At 34.5% G+C, this 19648-nt stretch overlaps 1 protein-coding gene across 5 annotated transcripts in view; it reads right to left on the minus strand.

Annotated features, from left to right (window-relative positions):
- Ca-alpha1T (Ca[2+]-channel protein alpha[[1]] subunit T) overlaps positions 1–19648 on the minus strand; it is a 400576-nt gene that overhangs the window by 340964 nt on the left and 39964 nt on the right. For 4 of the 5 annotated variants that reach the window (XM_035079824.1, XM_035079822.1, XM_035079823.1 and 1 more), the window contains exons 4-5: positions 14323–14420; positions 14091–14262 (exon numbers count right to left, since the gene is read on the minus strand). In XM_035079824.1, the coding sequence (XP_034935715.1) occupies positions 14091–14262; positions 14323–14420 (270 nt within the window). Of the gene's footprint in view, positions 1–14090; positions 14263–14322; positions 14421–19648 lie in introns of those variants that run through there. The other variant, XM_035079825.1, reaches the window with a different exon arrangement.

Here is a 19648-nt window from a genome sequence, read left to right on the forward strand (position 1 = left end):
ATGGAAATATTCAAAAATTTTTGATAATGGGATCATTATATATTTGTCTCTTTATCGTGCTATTTTTCTGCTTCGATAAAAGTGTAGTACAACTAAAGGCAATTACGCGGAGTGTTATAGTTATTGACTTCACGCCTCCTTTTCCTCCGTTAATTTAAGTGCTTACTGATGGTGTTAATCAAACCTAAGTATCATCCAGCCTCTTCAATTCTACTGATCAACCGCTTCTTTCATTCAAACCTCACATAGCTGTAAGCAAACGGTAAGTATACTTTTTGTTAAACTATACTTTCTCTAAACATCAGTATTGTTTAAGGAATCTCGAAGGTTTAGGGTTCCTATCTCGCACAACAAATCCCAGATTTTCTTTTAACTTCAATATTCATAACTCTGAGTATTTGAAAAAACCCCCTGTTAGTCCAAGCCTCCATGAATATCGCCAGCTGGTACTGAGAATAATATTATAAAAATAATAACCTTCTATTAAATTTGCTTTGGACATAACATAATCAACCATTGAAAATTACTTGAAAATATATTTGAAAAAAAAGAGGTATGTATAAAATAAGTTAATGTATGACTGAAATTTTATCTAAAATGATAAATTATAATGAATCTTTTAACATTTTAATAAGAATTTTTGGATTGTTGTTTCATCCACGATGAAATATTCGAAGTAAAAAGATAATACTTATTATTGGAGACAGTGATTTTATATATTAAGCAACACTATCGTGCACGATGAATTAAATGTCTCGAGCGCAAAAAAAAAGATTAAAAATGAATATGCAATTACACGAACCCTCTACATCAGTAACGCCACACATATAAAACACAAGTATATATTTCTATATACGTATTATTTCTAAACACGTATTATTTCTAAATAAAATGTGCGCGCGTGGCACACCCGCGTTTTCTTGTATGTAAAATATGTAATTATATTTATGTATGTAGTATACTTATATTTTTTCTGTAATGTTAAAAAATGTTTTTTAATATAATAATTTTTTTTTGAAAAAATACATGTAACAACATACTTAATGCATAATTATAACTGTAACTACAACTTAACAAATAACTAATTCTTCGAATTATGAATATAGAAATACTACATACCAATATTATAACAACATTTACATAAAAAATAACAATTGATGTTGATTATACACAATTAGAATTCTGAACGAATCAATACATAACTATAAAAACAGAATTATTTGTCGACAAATAATGCTAAAAATAAATCTTTACAATTGTAGACTCGTTACAAAATAAAAAAGTAAATAGTAATGACATAAAATATAAACAATACTTATTTGAATATTTAATGATTCAAAAATTTCATTTGATTGCTCAGTTAATTTTTTTTTCATTTAAATATAATTTGAATTTCAATAGAAAAATTACACATAAGTTGTAATTGAAAATTTATTCAGAAGTTTTCCCAGTAACATAATAAAATTGTACGTTTTGAACATAATTCAAAATACTGTATGAAATAAATCATTGTCAAATATACATTTTTTACACAATAATGGGTCGAGGAAAAATCAACCGTAATCCCGAAGAAGAAATTGAACATAAAAGAATACGTAGAAAAAAAAATTTTGAATACCAACGTCAATATTGCGTGAGACGTGGAAATAACAACACTATTGCTATTAACACTAATCGTACTAATCATGAAACTGTAAGTTCTACTTCAGAATCCGACGATTCTTCATTCAGTAAATTGTCTTATAGTTCATTTGTCAATAGTTGTGTGAAAATAAATGCTACAAGTTATGAAAATTCTACTACATCCATTTCGATGTTATTGATAATACATTCATACATAATTTACAAATTGCCGTGGATAATGTTTTTAGAGTTAGTCGATCAACATCAAACGGTACAATTCATATTCTGAAACATTATATTGGTAGTATGGATGTTTACTGTATTCATTGCAAGGTAAAACACTTTCATATTGAAAAAATTTCACATGAAAGAAATTCTTTACACTATTGTTGCCATCACGGTAAAGTTAAACTTGATCGGTTACCTGATTTTCCGAAATTTTTAAAATCTTTATACTAAAATACTCATTCTAAATCGAATAATTTTTGTCAATAAATTTGTAGATTTAATAATTTATCAGCTTTTGCTGCATTTAATACTAATTTAACTGACTTATCTGCTAAGTTATTATAAGCTAATTTACGTATGCTCGTTAATCTTTCCACTGAATCTGGTATATAATTTTTATACGTTGGAAGACGGTCATATTTTCAAGTGGAATCGTGACACTATACTTTGAGAACTGATCCCGAATTCTTAAGATATATTCTTTTCCTCGTGATGTCACTGGTAAAGGACCTACTATGTCTATTGCAATTTTTTAGAATACTGTACCCGGAGTATCCGTAATAATCATCGGTTGCCTATTTTTAACACGAGTTGATTTTTTTACCTGACAGTCTAAACATTGTTGTATTCGACGTACACGTCGCCCTTTAAATCTTCCCAATAATAATTATGCTTCAATCTATTATATATTTTAGATACACTTTAATGACCACCAATAGGTAAAGAATGTACTTCAGCAAAAATTTCATCACGTTTATCCGGAGAAACGTGCCTAATAGTTCCAAGACGAATATTTTTATATTTTTATTCTTAAAACTTTCTCTTATCATTGATAAAATATCATCCGAAAGGATATTTTCTATATACTTTGAATAAGCAACTGAAACTGTTTCAATCTTCTTTTCTTTTAACATGACATATAAGCATGTTACTAAGAATATAAGCAACATTATTAACACGTACTGAACAGCGTCCCAAAAATACGCGCTCACACGCTTTTCATTTCGGGACATAATCTTGGACAATATTTGTATTTTTAACTTTTACGGAAAAGATCGATTCACTACAAGGGAAAATATCCGTCACTTCATCCTCGACTCTATTAGCTTTTTTAAGTGGGTATTTAACATTATCTATCGTTGTTATTTCATTTTTATAAACAATTTTTACCCCATAAATTGCAAAAAATCGAGATCCTACAAGACCAGCATGCGGAATACCTGAAGTATCAGGCGAGACACATTCGAGTTTTCGTGTCCGTCGTATTTTTCAGCTTTAAGACGGAAACAGATATTTTTAGCAGTTATCCAGTTTTATTACAAAGCTGACAATTTTCTTTTGAATTAATATTACTTTCATTTCAGCAATTTTTCTTTATATAAACAAACTTATTACATGAATGTCGAATAATTTTTGGTTTTTCTTGACTATTATTACTTTAATTTTTATCTTTATCGTTATTTAGTTTATTACTTACAAATTGATCGGGTTCATTTTTATCCTCATTTTTATTTTCTTTCAATTTTGTACGATTTGAGTCTTCACGGATTTCGTTTCACGGCATTATTCGTCTTCCTATTCCTATTACTTTTTCTAAGGCCATAGTGACGTTGTAACATCGAGGACATTCGTTGATCTATTTAATTTTTTGAGTTTTTAGCTTTATGAGTCGGATTATTTAATTTGAATCATTCTACTACTGCTTTAGCTTTTTTCCACAATCGATTAACATAGTCTACTACGTGTTCATTATCATTCTAAAACATCCTCCATAGTTCACCTTGCAACTGAAAGAGAGTTTCGGAAGGAACATAAACTTTTTGAAGATTTCTTATAAGCTTATTTACAGTCTGTTGCGAGAGGTTAATCGAAACCTATCAGCTGGACTCGCTCTCGTGCCAGCTCGTGCTCAGTCGAGCTCACTCGATCCGTTCGCCCTATCCTAGCTTTTCTTTTAGCGCTCAACTAATTACAGCTCGTCTTCTCCAACCTAGCTAATGATAGTTGTTCTACTATTGTGCTAGGTCTACCAACGCCGGCTACAACGTGTTTGCAGGCGTTAACGCTCACGCGACGCTCAAGTACACGTGCTCTGTTACCGCTCTTTCAATTTTCTCATAAAAGAATTGTACGAAGCTCTATTCAAGTTCTAAGAAAATCCTAAAAGCTCTACTAGTGTTCATAATTCCTTGTTAAAGTCATTAATCATTTTTTTTTCATAACAAAAAGATCATAAAGCTCAAGAAAAGTGTCATGTGTGTGTGAACCTATCCTGACCACATTCTACGGCGTAGCTCATCTTTTATCGATCTTTTGGCCGTAAATTATTAATATAAAGTAACTAAATCAACAATTTTCGGTTCTCGTAAAACACAGTCTTATATGTGAATTTATTTAAAGCACTTTTACCTGATGGAGATAATGTACTATTAAAAATTAATTTTGTGAGATTTGATTCTATTTGTTCTGGCAACATACATTTTGCCTCTTCACAACGATTTAAAAAATAAATTAATTCTACCGGTTTGCTCGTAAATAGGAATGCATATTGGCATATCTTTGAGACATATGTTTTCATTGTCAGAGATTTTTCTTTGTTCCATTATATTTATATCTAAATTTACCGTCGGTACGTAAGCTTGCGTTTCATTTATCGTTTCGTCGATAACTGATCATAAAACAATCACAAAATTTATTAAATGAAAATTATTGAAAAATTATAATAACAATCAAAACGTTACCAACAGATGATTACTTAAACTCAGTTTGAGATGTATTATAATTAGTTCGTCCTTAGTCGTTGCTCCAGTCAGCGCAGGATTCACTTTTACTCGCGAATTATATAAATATTAATTAAAAAATAGTTTGACGATCGAATAAACTTGATACAAAAATTCACAAACTTTGAAATATTATCAATGCAATGTTCAAGACAAAACGAGACTTATTATTTTAAGAGATGTTCCACGACAATTTGATTTCGATCATACATTTTCGACAGCTGAATCATGCATCAAACCTTACGTATTTACTTAGTCGAATGTGACATAATTAGAAGTCTCATGCTTCAAGCGCGCACACGTCTCTTTGCATGGCCTTTCCCTTTCTCGAAAGCAACCGCTTTTCTTACGTCACGTACTTTTTTTTCAAAATTTTATGACTTTTTGCCACGTGAGTCACTGCTTTTCATTTTTAGCTTCTCTTAAAATATATATTTTAAATAATTACGTGAAATAATTGAATACACTCAAATACTACATCAAATGTTATCTTTTGATGTACGATTAAATCGTTCGCAAATATATGATTTATGATTTGAAAATGTTCAATACGTTTCCATTGTATATTTTTTCACTCAGCTCATTGAGATTGAATGTTACGTGATAATGTTATAAGTTGCGATGACTTTAGAAGTGATTCTTTATTATCTGCATTTTCAGAAATATCTAATAAAGCTTGTAAGCAAATATGAAATCGGAGAAATCGGGAAATAATTGATGGCAGTCCATAGCTGTAGAAGTAGCAGCTGATGTCAACTCGATTGACGTACATGGAACCCAATGTTGCTCTGGTTGTTTGTCGCTATCGGTATCAACTACAAATGCTGTCTGCTACAATGCAGTTATTATCGGCGCAATTTAAATTTTGCTTGACTGTTAGAGTGGCTGAAGATTTAAGGCACATTGATAAATTATTTTGTATCCAACTACGGTAATAATAAGCAGCTGACATTGAACAGTGGCCTGTAAACACGTACGTTAGAGCAGGGTGATATGAATAAACGATCGCTACTGTTGAGGGGACAGTCAATGACGGTTCATCAAACATGTCGTCGATATTTATAATTTTTTTACACACAACCGTTTCTACTAGGCATTTTTGTATTAAGCTCCGTGTATAAATCTGCTCAGTATTTTGTGTAATAGACCGTAAATTATTTTATACAGCTTTGATTAATGATGGGCCTTCGTACTATGGAATATCATGTTGTGATGTCAACAAAATATATGCTTGTTGTTTTGATTCCGATAATAAGTAAGTATATAATGAGTAAGAAAATATATAAATTACAAACTCCATCTCGTATTAAAATAATGTTTGCTACTTGAAACGTGTTGCACGACAGATGGGTAGCTCGATACTAAGCTCTTTGTTAATCGATACGGCTCTACTTCATTAAAAAAAAAATACCTAGCCAGTGAAATCCATAATAATTTGCTGCCATGATTCAATTTCGAAGTATATCTTCATATTTGGCATAAATAACACTATTTATCGTTGAAGCTAAGGCGTTATCAAAACGTACTTCTAGACGTACACTGCCATGTCCGATCAAATTCGAGGATGAATTGCTATTTGCAGAAAGATCAGGTCCCAAATCAAAAGCAAATAAGCAGTAGCCATTAAGATAGTCTGTGCAATTAATGTAGTTTCCTTCACTAAGAAAATGTATGCCTGTTCCTGAGAATAATGTATGATAACAATCAACATACAAAGAATTCTTAGTAAAATCTGACTGGAGGGGTTTGCCATGCTTCCCCCGTCCAAAGGACGGAAATTGAATACCTCGCCTCTTTGGGCATAACTCTGGGAAATTATAACTCTACTCGCTTTGGTCGGCGGTCGCTAACGCGTCTCGCACTCGGCGTGTTCGACGTGCCTACACTTAATTTACCATATAGGGCAGTACGAAAATGGGGCACGACGAACTATAATCTGCCTCCGTTGTTACGCGACATATCTTAAGGACAGAAACATCTATGTAACCCCGGGGGCCCTGGTTGGAGCGGTTTTGAAGGAATTTGACGGCCGTCGACATGTATGGACAGATAATTCATTTTATAATGATGAAAATTAAAAGGATTCAATTTTGGATCGCTGTTAAAAGCTTCATTATCAACAAAACCTATGATTATTCGGCGTGGTAATTGCCCCAGAATAACATTGTCAACAGTTTTATTATGAACACCATTACGCATAGAAACAGCCTTAACTTCCACGCGAGTTAAAGGATATTTAGCGGTAGTTTTTGTAAGAACTCAAGCATGTGAAAGCAGATAATCGGGGATATTTTCACACGTCTTATTATCAAAGAGGCTTTAATTATTTCAACTTTGCATTCAACAGCTGAATCATTCGTTAAACACAATGAATCTCGGGATTTTGTTAAACGTAACCGTGTTTCAACGCCTTTTATGAAAAAAAGCTCTCGATTGAATACATCACAATGTACATGGCAAAGTAAATTAATAGTTTTTCCATATGATAAATATTGACGCCGTTCTTTCAAGCCTTCATTTTTACCTGTAAGACTATCCATTTTAGCAGGTGTGTCTTAAAACCAGTCAACAGTACTGAAATGAGAATTTTTTGCATCGCGACCATAATTTGAAAGTGTTTCTAGGTATGTTCTATAAGCATATAAATCATTAGCGGTGACATACATTTTTGATTGAAATAGACATCAACTTGATTGAACATAGAATGCATATAATTATTTATAGGGCCATTATTAATGTCTGGCCTTGTTTTTAGATCAGCTTGTAAGGCCTTACGAGATATAAATTTGACAAAGTGTGAGCAAGATCAATGTATTCATCGCCTTGGCCTCGTACAACGAATTCAATAGGTGAGTTATCCGTTAAAGATGAAATCGGTTTAAGAAATACCTATCAAGAGCCCTCAATTGTTGTTTCTGTAGGAGGAACAGAAAATAATTCTAGTTCGGTTTTGGTACACTCACAAGAATGAACATGAAGAAAAGCCATAATGATTATTTGAATATACATTATTTGTATATATGCTATAGATCTTGATTTTTTACACGAGTGTTTCGTGGTCTTTTTTGTCTTCTTCGCCTTATTTCTTCTAACCTTGAGGACTTTACTCTTTTTCTTTTTTTCTTTACGGGCCTTTTTTTTTGCTTTTTTGACTTTGTTTACAGAGCATTTTCTTCTCTTTTGAGAACTGATGTTCTCTATGCGGCTGTCGAAGGACAATTGTTGATTTGGCGATGAACCTAGTGTTATATAGCCCGAGCCGCTCATCAAGCGATCAATTTTTTCAGATGCTTTTTGTTTTAAATTTCGTCCAAACTCTCGTAAACGAGCTCAAGCAGATTCTTTAAATAATACGCTATTATCAAGGACGTCATCGGCAATATTCAAACCTCACTTCAAAGTTTCTTTACCTATAATTTTCGCACCAGTACCGATCTAAATAAGTCTCCTAAAAAACTGCCGATGGCATGACCGCGCTGATTAGGGGTTCCGATGTAAATTTGGCTGATACCACTGTATCCACCCCGACCAAACCCACCTTGTGGAATATTATAGGCAATTTCTTGATACATGTTTATCTTCATTTTTTGAAATGTAACGTTACAGTCAACGTGCCATGTTTAAATAATATAGCTTGGCCAAATTCATCTCTTATATCTATTTTTATTGTACGAATAGCTGACTTTAAAAGAGGGATGTAACGTATTGTTGAAAACAATTTTATTCGCATTGAACCATATGTATAATTATGTATGTCAAGGGGCAAAATGCGTGATACTGGCGTCTGTACATCACCTGTTTCATAATTCTCACAATTATCTGTGTAAACAAATAAGCTACACGGAATAGACGCATATGTTATGTCCGACTATTTTCAATTAAATTTTATTTATTTAATGAATAATATTATTTCGTAAGGTTATGATTTAATGGTGATACCATAGAAGGGAAAGGGGTGATTGCGGGTAGCGTGTGAAGGATTGGAGGCGTCGGACATGGACAGGTAGTTTTCCTAAAGGAAAGAAAAAAAAACCAAACTTCTTTCCCCCTTTTTTTTATTTTCAGGAAATTTTTTAAGGGAACGTTAGAAGAGCCTGCACTCTTCTCCCCACTTGCCAATGATGAGTCTCCGTTCAGAATAGGAGGTTGACAATGTAAGATGAACTTACCTTAATCCGTACTGCTTGCCAGGAGGACAATTACGCACCAGGTACAGGAACGTTGAGTGGTGAGTTTTGATGGGAGATGTTTTACTCCAAGGGAGTAGGGATTCTCCTGGATCACAAATAACTCACACACGACACCTCTTAGTAAACCAATGTTTATTTATTGTTCTGTTTTAGTCCCCCTTTTTTTTTCTTACAACACTAATAATAAGATTTCTATTTTCTTTTTGTTTTGCCAGTAAATTTGTAACGTCAGTAGACGGAAACTTTTTATCTAATATGGTTAGCAATAATTACTATGGGAGAGGATATACGCGTTACTGCGTCTCAGGAAAGATTATTGTAACGACTGAAGATAGAATAAATTTTACTTAGTTCAACGCGATGCTAGATACGCAGGCCGTCTTGACGGGTCTATGGTCTTCGACGAAAAGTCTTGATAAGAGCTGTTTGGTCTACGAAGTGGCCGCGTGTAAACAGAGTCGCCGGAAGTAACCCTGCACCGGTTTGAATGTCAGCAGCCGACATAAACAACGATCCAACAAAGTATTGCTTTGTAAGGATTGAGTCGTCATTTTATGTATGCGTGATTTCTGGTGAACTGGAAAGTTTTTCAAGCTGATTAAGCTGGGAAACTCCCAGTCCACAGAACAAGACGGGAAAAAAGCGCACCGTCTGCAGTTTGGGGCCCCGCCACAAGTCAAAAGGCTTGGGAAAGAGCTGACCATCGTTGACGGAAAAGAAAAATGCTGGTCAGCGGTCTAAATCCTATGCAAAAAGTAGAAGGAAAGAGGAAAGGGAGAAACAAAAAAAAAAAGAAATGAGGGATGCGGGATGGACGAATATTAAGTCGGACATAACACATATATGTTTGCTGGCCGGGTGCATTTTAGAATAAGCAATAACACAGGTTTATCTTCAGCTGAAAATCCAAGAATCTGTTGAAGATATGGCGAAAACTGAACTAAGTAAGCGCCGTTACAGCTTTCCTCGCAACCAGGGCCCCCGGGGTTACATAGATGTTTCTGTCCTTAAGATATGTCGCGTAACAACGGAGGCAGATATAGTTCGTCGTGCCCCATTTTCGTACTGCCCTATATGGTAGTCTGAATGTGGGCACATCGAACACGCCGAGCGCGAGAAGGCTGGGATAACTGAGTAATGAAGTGCGTTGTGGCGTTATCAGGAGAATGAATCATGCTACTATTACTGGTTAATATTATGTGGAAGTCGTCTTTTTGTAAAGCCATTTTAATTTTTGCTATTGCAATTTTCGATTAACTTTTGATAGTTCTTCTGCATAGAAAACACCATCGATATCTTGATGATTAAGATCTTGAAGTATGCAAACGGGTGGTTGACGGAACGTTGATATGCGAATAATTTTGAAAATTTCTTCTCTCCAATCGCTTGTATATCCTTTTGTGAAAGCTACTTTTGTTTTACTGACACGAACGAAATCACCCACACTACATTTAGGCTTTTTGGATGATTTTTCAGCACTTATTGTTCTTATATTTATGATTCATGTTCAGAAAAGCTGTTAACTCATTGTTGAAATCAATTTCAACAGGCGTAAGTTTTGTAACACTAGTATAAGCGGTTAAAATTTTTTGTAGAACGTCGATGTATCGTTTTGTATGTGTGTATGTAAAAGAACGCCACATTCGCTCTTTCAAAGGACGATTAAATCGTTCAACAACAGCTGCTTTGAAATCCGGATTTCTTACAGTTCTAAAAATAATCTCTTTTTTATTCACAATTATCTGCCACGATCTGTCTGTAATATGTGCGGTAATCTTTTATTACTACAACTAAAATTACTTTCTATTACTTGAGCAACACTAAAAACTTGTTTTGTGGAGTAATGGTTCAACCCATACAAATTTAGTCAAAACATCAATAACAATTAATAAATATTTAGTGTTATCATTATAAGTAGCAATATTACGTAGATCAACTAAATCTGCTCCCCATAGATCGTCAACATGTGAATCATTATTTGTGCGCTTTGAAAAACGCCGCCTCGTTGGATGGTGTAACGTGTTAGCATCTTGATTTTCTAGCTATTTTTTCACATTATCTCTGTGTATGTTTTTTCAATAATTTAGCAATTGGTTTGCATTAGCAAAACCTGCCGGATGTTCAATACTGTTGTATGTCTTTTTAAGAGCGGCCATCACTTAGACGAAAATTTTAACTATTTATCTTTGGATTTTCTCTTTGAAACTCCTGAACCTATCTGAGATTTACTGCTACAAGCACTCAAAAAATCAAGAGCATCGGGCGGCTCTGACTCACTTTGTGATTTCATTGATGAAGATCCAACTATTATATCCGGTATGATGAGCTGTGGTCTTCGGGATACACCTGTCAGCGTGGACGTCTCTACTTTTTCAGGATCAAATGACTCTTTGTTTTCTATGTACCTTAAAATAGGTGCCAAAAGAATCGGTAATAAACCTTACCCTTTTCGTAAAATGATCTACTTTTTCCACTTAGAAGGTCCTTCAATTTACGTTTTTGATCCGCTGTAAATGACACGTTGCCGTGTAAAATGTTAAGAGCACATTCGCATATGTATAGCACCAGCTGAGTATCGGCTTTCTTTAATATAGGTGCTCATTGTTCTTTGCTTAGGTAGAATGAAGCACTTAGTATTGCTGCTTGATTCTTACGTGATGCAATTAAACGTCATCACTGATTAATAAAATGCCATGCTTCCCCCGTCTGAAGGACGGAAATTGAGTACCTCGCCTCTTTGGGCATAACTCTGGGAAATTGTCACTCTACTCTCTTCGCGATGGCATTTCCCGGGACGCGTATACCTGCACCTAGAACAAGCACAGGGATACACGTAACAAGCCCGAGGCCTTACAACATACCACTACGAGTCCGACCTTAATTGGCCAGTTGTACCTAGGCCTACATGTCATATTTTGACTTTGCAGCCTCAGGCACAGGGCTTGGAATTCGGCCTCCCGTAGTACTAACTTATGATAAATAAACACAATTAATATGAAGGAAGATCTTCGATAGAGAATACGCTTTCATAAAGGTCTAAGAAATCAAACTGCTATTTAAAAATGTTTCAGTTTACAATAAGAAGTTTTCTCAAATTCATAAAATACATCGTGCAGTGTATGTGGCTAATGCGCGATATTTAATGAGATGAATAAACTGTGCTGAAATATCAGCAAAACTTCAATCATTTCTTGGCTGACTTAACCATAAAAATTTACGGCCGTGTGAGGCGTTAATTTACTGGGACTTGGAGTGTGATAATTTAACAAAAAAAGGACGTTTTTGTGATTATCATAAAAAATACGTCGGTTGCTACATGATCACTATCATTTCGTGCGAAACTTCCTATCTTTTACCTAGGATATTCAGGGTGATGAAGACGTAGCTGGTGTTAAAAGAGATGCAATCGAGTGCGAGTCGACTATGAAAAAGGCGTACGAATACAAATTTAAATTCAAAGAAGATTACGGGCATGAAAAGTGGAAGATCATGCTCAAACATGAGCTCAATAAACTAGACGTTGTGAAGCATGACCATGCGTTAATGTGGAAACGTGTGTACTACCACTAAGATAGTCGCGAGCCCGTCTTGCAGAGTCTTTATTTGAATCCTGTGAAGAGACCCGACGCTTTCAATAATGCTTCTAGCTGGGGCCGTAGGAAGAACATTTAGAAATTAGGTTAGACAGAGAAGCCATCAACACGTACTCCTTAGACTACTACCTATACGGCTGTAGGAACCCCAAAGATGTTGTGGCCAGTCGTTATTACCTTTTCATAGACCCTGACGACTAATTGTAAGCATGTGGTGTTTAAAAATTTTTTAAACAATATTCAACAGCTAAATTTTTTTTTGAACCAACGGCAACAAGGGCCTCTACGGTGACGTGGTTCGTTCATATTCGTAATTACATTCTTATATTTTTATACTTATTTAATTTATGTATATTATATATATTTTATGTTACATTATCGATAGAGATAATTTAATAAATTTTTAAGCTGTTTTCGTCTCTTATTTCTGAGATACCTCGTATTATTCATATTTGGAATACCTTTAGACACTAAATTTAAATGAAATTAAAATTTAACAAAAATCATATGCCTTCTAATATTTAATTACGTTTGCTAAGCTTATATCGTAAAGTTGATGAGTTAGATGGAAGACGTCATACTGGTCACCTCTTCCGATAAGCTGATTCGTTTGATGAAACAAGAACAGTATTAAGACGTTGTAATGTAGATACTATAGAAATATTTTGTGGTAAATAAAAAAATTGATAATTGTCTGAATTATAATTTTAGAATGTCCATATGAGTGATAGCAACGAGCAGGCAAAGCGCACCACCAAGATGCCTTTATTTTTTGCTGTGTTGTTGTGCTCCCACTTGCAAAATTTACTGCTCAAGTGCCACGCCTGCAACTTAAAGAGAGTTGAAGCATACATATCTGCGCGTAGCAGCCGTAAATACGGCAACGCGTTCGTGCGTAGCTTCTTTTACTTCCATTTTCCCACGCGTCGAGCGGCGGCAACATACCCCCTGTGCGTAGACCCTAGCCGGGCAAGACTGAACGCTTGGAACAGCGTTCAGATCACGTGAATTGGACTTAGACCCACCACGCGCCAGCCTCTTCACTTTCACTCTCGAGCATGGTAATATACCCGCTAAAAGCTATGTCGGCACGGCCAACCTATATATGTCGCGTCAATGCCCTTAAGCCAAACCACACTAAGCGCAACGCTGCATGCATGCGCCATTAGTAGATACTTTAAAATTCGGTGATTCGCGGTAAATCACATAAAAATCATGAAATAATTAACAGGTATATATGTCAATTAGCAAATAATAATCAAATTATTATATTATAAATTCTTTACCCCCTACCCATGATTGCGGCGCCCCACGCAGCGCTATGCGGCAACCCCCACTCCCTGTAAAACTGCTTCGGTTGACACAAATTCATCCCCACTTTGTGGTGGGGATGGGAGTGGGGGTCCGCCAAAGTGGCAGCATTCTACTTGTCGTCACATAAAAGTATAAGTATGAGATATCTTCCTTGTACGGTCAAACGTGTCATTAATACGACGCGATCAATCTTTTCTCAATAAAGGTATATAATGTTTAGGAACTAATAAGATTATATGTTTGAATGGAATATAATCTTCCCATTAGATTGCAATTTGAGAACTGTATCGTTCGTTTTTATTCTGCCTCTAGTCGTTGAATCAAATCGAAGTATTTTTTACATGTATAATAGTTGAACTTACTCAGGATATTTGATGTTATGGATAGCCTTTAGAAAACAACGTTGTCTCAATATACCTTCCCATAATTGAACTCCAACAATTCCAAAGATGAAGAAAACAAAAAAGCATAATAATAGCACATTACCAAGCATTGGCAGTGTATCAAGTAGCAACATGACTAAAATCCTCATACCTACAAGGAAAAACTCATTTCAGTCATAAAAAACATACCTATTAATCGTTATTGACTTACTTGGTATCCTGTTTATAGCTCTCAAAGGTCTTAATACTCTGATCGTGCGGATAGCTGAGAAATTGATGTTTTCAACATTTAGAGTGTATTCTACAATCCTGTAAAACAAAATGTTAATTTGATTAAAAGCAGTTGTATAAATGAAAATCACCTTTTTTGCATATTAGAAGAGAAAAGCCCTGTTAGTCCAAAATCCGTCGATTAACCGTTTGGCCGTTGCCAAAGTATATAACGAATTCTTGAAATTAATGAATTATATCATTAGACATAACGAGAAACACTCTGCTAGAAAGGGACTATATATATACACTAGTTGTTACCAGCCCGCTTCACCAGGCTTACGATAAAATTTCATAGTAGAATTTAGAAGTTTGTTGACGTTAAACATGAATTCAAAATAATAATGTGCTAATCATTGTATGTAATGTTCCTAATATACAATTGCTTAAAAATAAACACGCTCCGTTACCTACGATTCCAAAAATTCGGAACAGAAAATAATAATAATAATAATCGATTGATTAAAATATACACGAGCTCAATACGTAAAATAAATAAGATTTTAATGAAAAAATGTCTGCACAATTTGAACCTACGACAAATATATATTGTAAAATATAACCGAATTATAACATCAGAAATTAACAAAATGATTTGAATGTTCATTAAAGATTGACTGCTATTGATTTATAAAAGAAAAGAAGTCCTGTCAACTCGAGTCTCAGTCAAAAACTGGAGATAAAAAAACTCTCCCTTCGCTACTATAAATAATCTAATCGTAAAGCAACGTCAATATCTTACAAAACTGTCGCTGTCCATTAATCATTAGACAGTCATATACAAATATTTTACACTTCTCCCGATCTTTTAAACATTGTCACCCGGCAATTTCTATAAGTTGAGTAAAGTATTGGATGAGGCTGAAATTAAATTAAGTTTGAAATAATAAGTCTTAAACTAAATAAATTAAATTTTAATTCAATAAAATTGAAAATGATCAAGGTCAAAAACTCAGCCGAGCTTCCAATACTGCCGCTTTTCAACTCTGTCCGCTTCGAAATGAATTAAATAAATAATTAGGAGGGAAATCCTGCGGCAGGTAAAAACTTCCAAACAGACCAAAATGATCTAAATTAAACTAATAACGTGATTCTATACAATAAAAGATCCCTTAAAAACTAATCGTCCGTCAGTCAAATTAATAATTCGAAGATCAAATTTTCATCTTCCATTCCCTTTCCTTCTGTCTTTTTTAACAGAAGGAACCACTGGAAAGAACCCATAACAACCCAAAGAGTAGAAAATGCCAAGAACCGGAAGGTCATGTAACTAAACCAAATAAAAGTTCTTCCCAGAATCAAAAATATTCCAAATTCCATATTTTTATTGTAAATTCATTGTTTAATTAATAACTAGGTTGAACAGTCACATTTAATGAAGTGAGTGCTCTAAATAAACAACTGACCATGCATCTTTTTAAAGTTAAAACCGACTCTAAAAGAAATCATTCGATATCATTAAAACAACAAATTCCGCCGCAAAGGATTTCCAGAATTATATAATTCAATAGTTTAAACCAACTCTTTGAACTTCATAGGATACCAAGGACACCTAGTGCCTAACTTAACTTCGTTTAGGCCAATAATAAAAGAAAGGTCATTAAAACAAACGCTCCAACCGTGTATATCCTATAGTAACTCCACGAGAACGTTCCAGGACATACATTGTGAATTTGAATCAGCAATTAAATGATTAATGAGAACCAACGTTCTCAAATTAGAAGTTACAGACAACCTAAATTTAACAGAAATTAGAAATCCAGAAAGAGTCAACAATGATACATCATCATCATATGGAGCGATTCATATTTAACCACTTGAAAATGACCATTTGACGCTTGCAGCCGCGCAAAGGGGTGTCTTGACGAATCCGCGAGGGAGAGAAAGATAAGAGAAAGAAAGCTTGAGCGGGAGTAGCAATGCCCAACACACAGACTCCTCCACCCCGTAGAAGTAGTAGGTTATTACTAGCGCCGTAAAACATAGCTCGTATACCTAACTGATCCACACCTAGGTGTTGTCGGAGCACCTAGGCCTATGTTGCCTAAGTCTTAAGTAACGCCGTCACTAGAAGTGGAGTTGTTCCCGGAGTTATGCCCTATAAGGTAAGGTACTTCTTAAATAAAATGTCCTTCTCAGGACAGGGAAACAAGGATCGTTGGTTGTATAGTATAACCGAGTTGCCGATGAAACTGATTAAACTGTATACTCTTTTTTTTATCTTCTTCTGAAGCTAAAGTCTTCTCTGAACGTACTTTTAATGAAAAGTCACTTTGATCAGAATTATATATGTTGTCTAAACGATATGATTAAATTTCCGATTTCACATCGTTAACGAACACTTCTGATGTTTGTTTTGATATTATACGATTTTTAATGAAATGCGATGAGCTGTTTTGAATAATATTATCCACGTGGGATATGCTCAAGAACGGAGATTATCAAATTGTAAATTTTTTTAGCTAAAAATGCCCATTAATTAACTCGAAACCATGGACTATCATCCCAGCAGAGATAGCAGTTTTAAAATTTTCCAACGTATATTTGCAAATTTGAGCTATTTTTTCTTTGTATGTTCCATCTTGATTCACTTGATGTGACCAGCGTTTTAATTGTCGAGTAGACTGTACTTTTCTAAATTTTTACTTAACACTATCGATATTCAAATTCTTCCTCTTACCACTTCGCCAATATTCAACCGTTCGCAATTTATAATCATGACTTGAGCTCTCTGTATCAGTAGTACATGCTCCATCAGACACTTTTGTTTCATAGATCGCAGATGGATATCATTTGTCTTCTATAATTTCTGGTTTCCAATTCTTATAAAGTTCTTAAAAATGTAATGAATTCTGCTTCATCATTTCGATATCAGTATTCATTCATTGCATTCAATAATATTCGTTCAAAGTGATTCTTTAATTGTATTTTAGCGTTATTTACAGGTGTTTCAATAATTATTCATTGTTTAATATGGTGTTAAAAGTAACCGAATAACATTAAGGGGGTTAACTTTTATTTTTAATTATCGAATAAGACACAATTTTTAGAATAAAAGATAATAATATTTCTATTCCGAGTACACAATTTTATACACATATGCAATAATGACTATTAATTAAAATTAAAGTGCATACAAGATGCGAAAATATTTATTTACTGCAGTATTAAAGAGAAATGCATTTGATAATCCGTATACTATAATTAAAGAAATAATTTTCCTCAGAAATAATCAGTGATTGTGATAACAAGTATATCTATGTTTGCCCACCGGACGATAACAAAAAAAAATATTTTAACGAATCATAAACTACTCAGTTTTTAGTGACGACGTATTTTATTCGGTGATTATGTGACTATAAATAATGAATCGGTAACAACTGAAAATTTTCGAATTGTGATCTTGTTTACTGTTGTTAGTGTTATTTTGAAAATTGTAACTTTTTCAATCGAAATTGGTTCCATCGGAAAATATTGTTTCTTGAGCCAAATGTGCGGTCTTTCGGGTCCCATTTTACGCCGGGAAGAGCGACTTTTTTTATGGCCTGTTCAAGCTGCAGCACGCTCTAGTGGACTGTAAGATTTTCTGTACCACTAGTGTACAGAAGCGGTCGGAAAATCAGATACATATATATTACAGTATTCGGGGCGCCCGGGGTTACATAGATGTTTCTGTCCTTAAGATATGTCGCGTAACGACGGAGGCAGATTATAGTTCGTCGTGCCCCATTTTCGTACTGCCCTATATGGTAGTCTGAATGTGGGCACATCAAACACGCCGAGCGCGAGACGCGTTAGCGACCGCTGACTAAAGCGGATGAAGTTAGTACTGCGGGAGGCCGAATTTTAAGTCCTGTGCCTGGGGCTGCAAAGTCAAAATATGACATGTAGGCCTAGGTACAACTGGCCAATTGAGGTCGGACTCGTAGTGGAATGTTGTGAGGCCTCGGGCTTGTTACGTATATCTGTGTGCCTGTTCTAGGTGCAGGTATACGCGTCCCGGGAAATGCCATCGCGAAGAGAGTAGAGTTATAATTTCCCAGAGTTATGCTGAAAGAGGCGAGGTACTCAATTTCCGTCCTTCGGACGGGGGAAGCATGGCATATTACAGTATTCAGTGTCGTGCTGGTCTTGTTGTAACTATAAAACTAACTGTTTTTTTATTTGTGGGATACAAGTGAGACAGCAAAAAAATCTAGAAAAAATAAATAAGGCTCTTCTGCCAAAGGGGCCACCGACAGAGAGGAAATAAACAAATTATTTGATAAAGAAGCAAAAGCTATCGTACATAGTAAAAAATTGTCCTAAAAATCAGCCGATCAGTACCTGTTGAGATTATTTAATTAAAATTAAGTTTGTTTGATTGAATTTATTAGTAAAAGTTAAGTTTGTTTATTTCAATTTGTTGGCAATAGTTAAATCGGTTTATTTGGATTCATTAGTTTGTATTAAAGTAATAACAATGTATTGTAATGCCGGAGGTATCTCGCTTTGGTTCTGCAATAGTCGGATAGTCTCTCTACCCCTTAACATTTGCACAATTTCGGCGGAGGATCAAGAGGAAGAGTATACGACCCACGACCAAAAAGTTAGACACCCTGACGAAGGCTCCGCCATCATACCACATACGCCAGAAAATCCCACTTTCTGGCCTTAGTACGTAATACACTATTTGGTTTTTGAGGCATAGATTTTTTCTTATAAATTTTTTTTCGGAAAAAAAGTAAATTTTTTTAGGCATTGATTTCGATGTTATTTCGAAAATTGCTAAGACACGTTTTTGTAATTTTTTATGCTCTTTCGATTGAAATTGGTCTCATTGAAAAATAAATATTAGTTTTTGAGTTACAGATATTTCGTCATTTTCAATATAACATTATGAATATTTGCAAATCATATTAATATGCGAATGAAGCTATTTTTTATTATTTTAATAAATAATTAATAATTAAAATTTTAATAAGTATTCGTGTGCATAAATTTTTTTCAGAATTTTTCTCTGTATTTGAAGTGGGCCAAAATAAACTTGACGTATTTATGGAAGGAACTTCAGAGTCTCAGAAGTACTAATAATTATCCAAAATTGCATTTTTTTCATAATTGCGGCCAGATTTTTTGGAAAGCTTGAAATACGAAGAAGAATTTTGAAAAAGATTTCCTAATTTGCGAATATAGCAAGTTGAGCTCAGCACGATATTATGACTTTAAACATTTTTTACATGTAAAACAATTTGAAAATATTACACTTTCAAAAAGCGGTGGAATCG

Source organism: Chelonus insularis, unplaced genomic scaffold (assembly GCF_013357705.1).
Source record: "Chelonus insularis isolate UGA/USDA-ARS -01 unplaced genomic scaffold, ASM1335770v1 contig_25_pilon, whole genome shotgun sequence".
NCBI classification, from domain to species: Eukaryota; Metazoa; Arthropoda; class Insecta; order Hymenoptera; family Braconidae; genus Chelonus; species Chelonus insularis.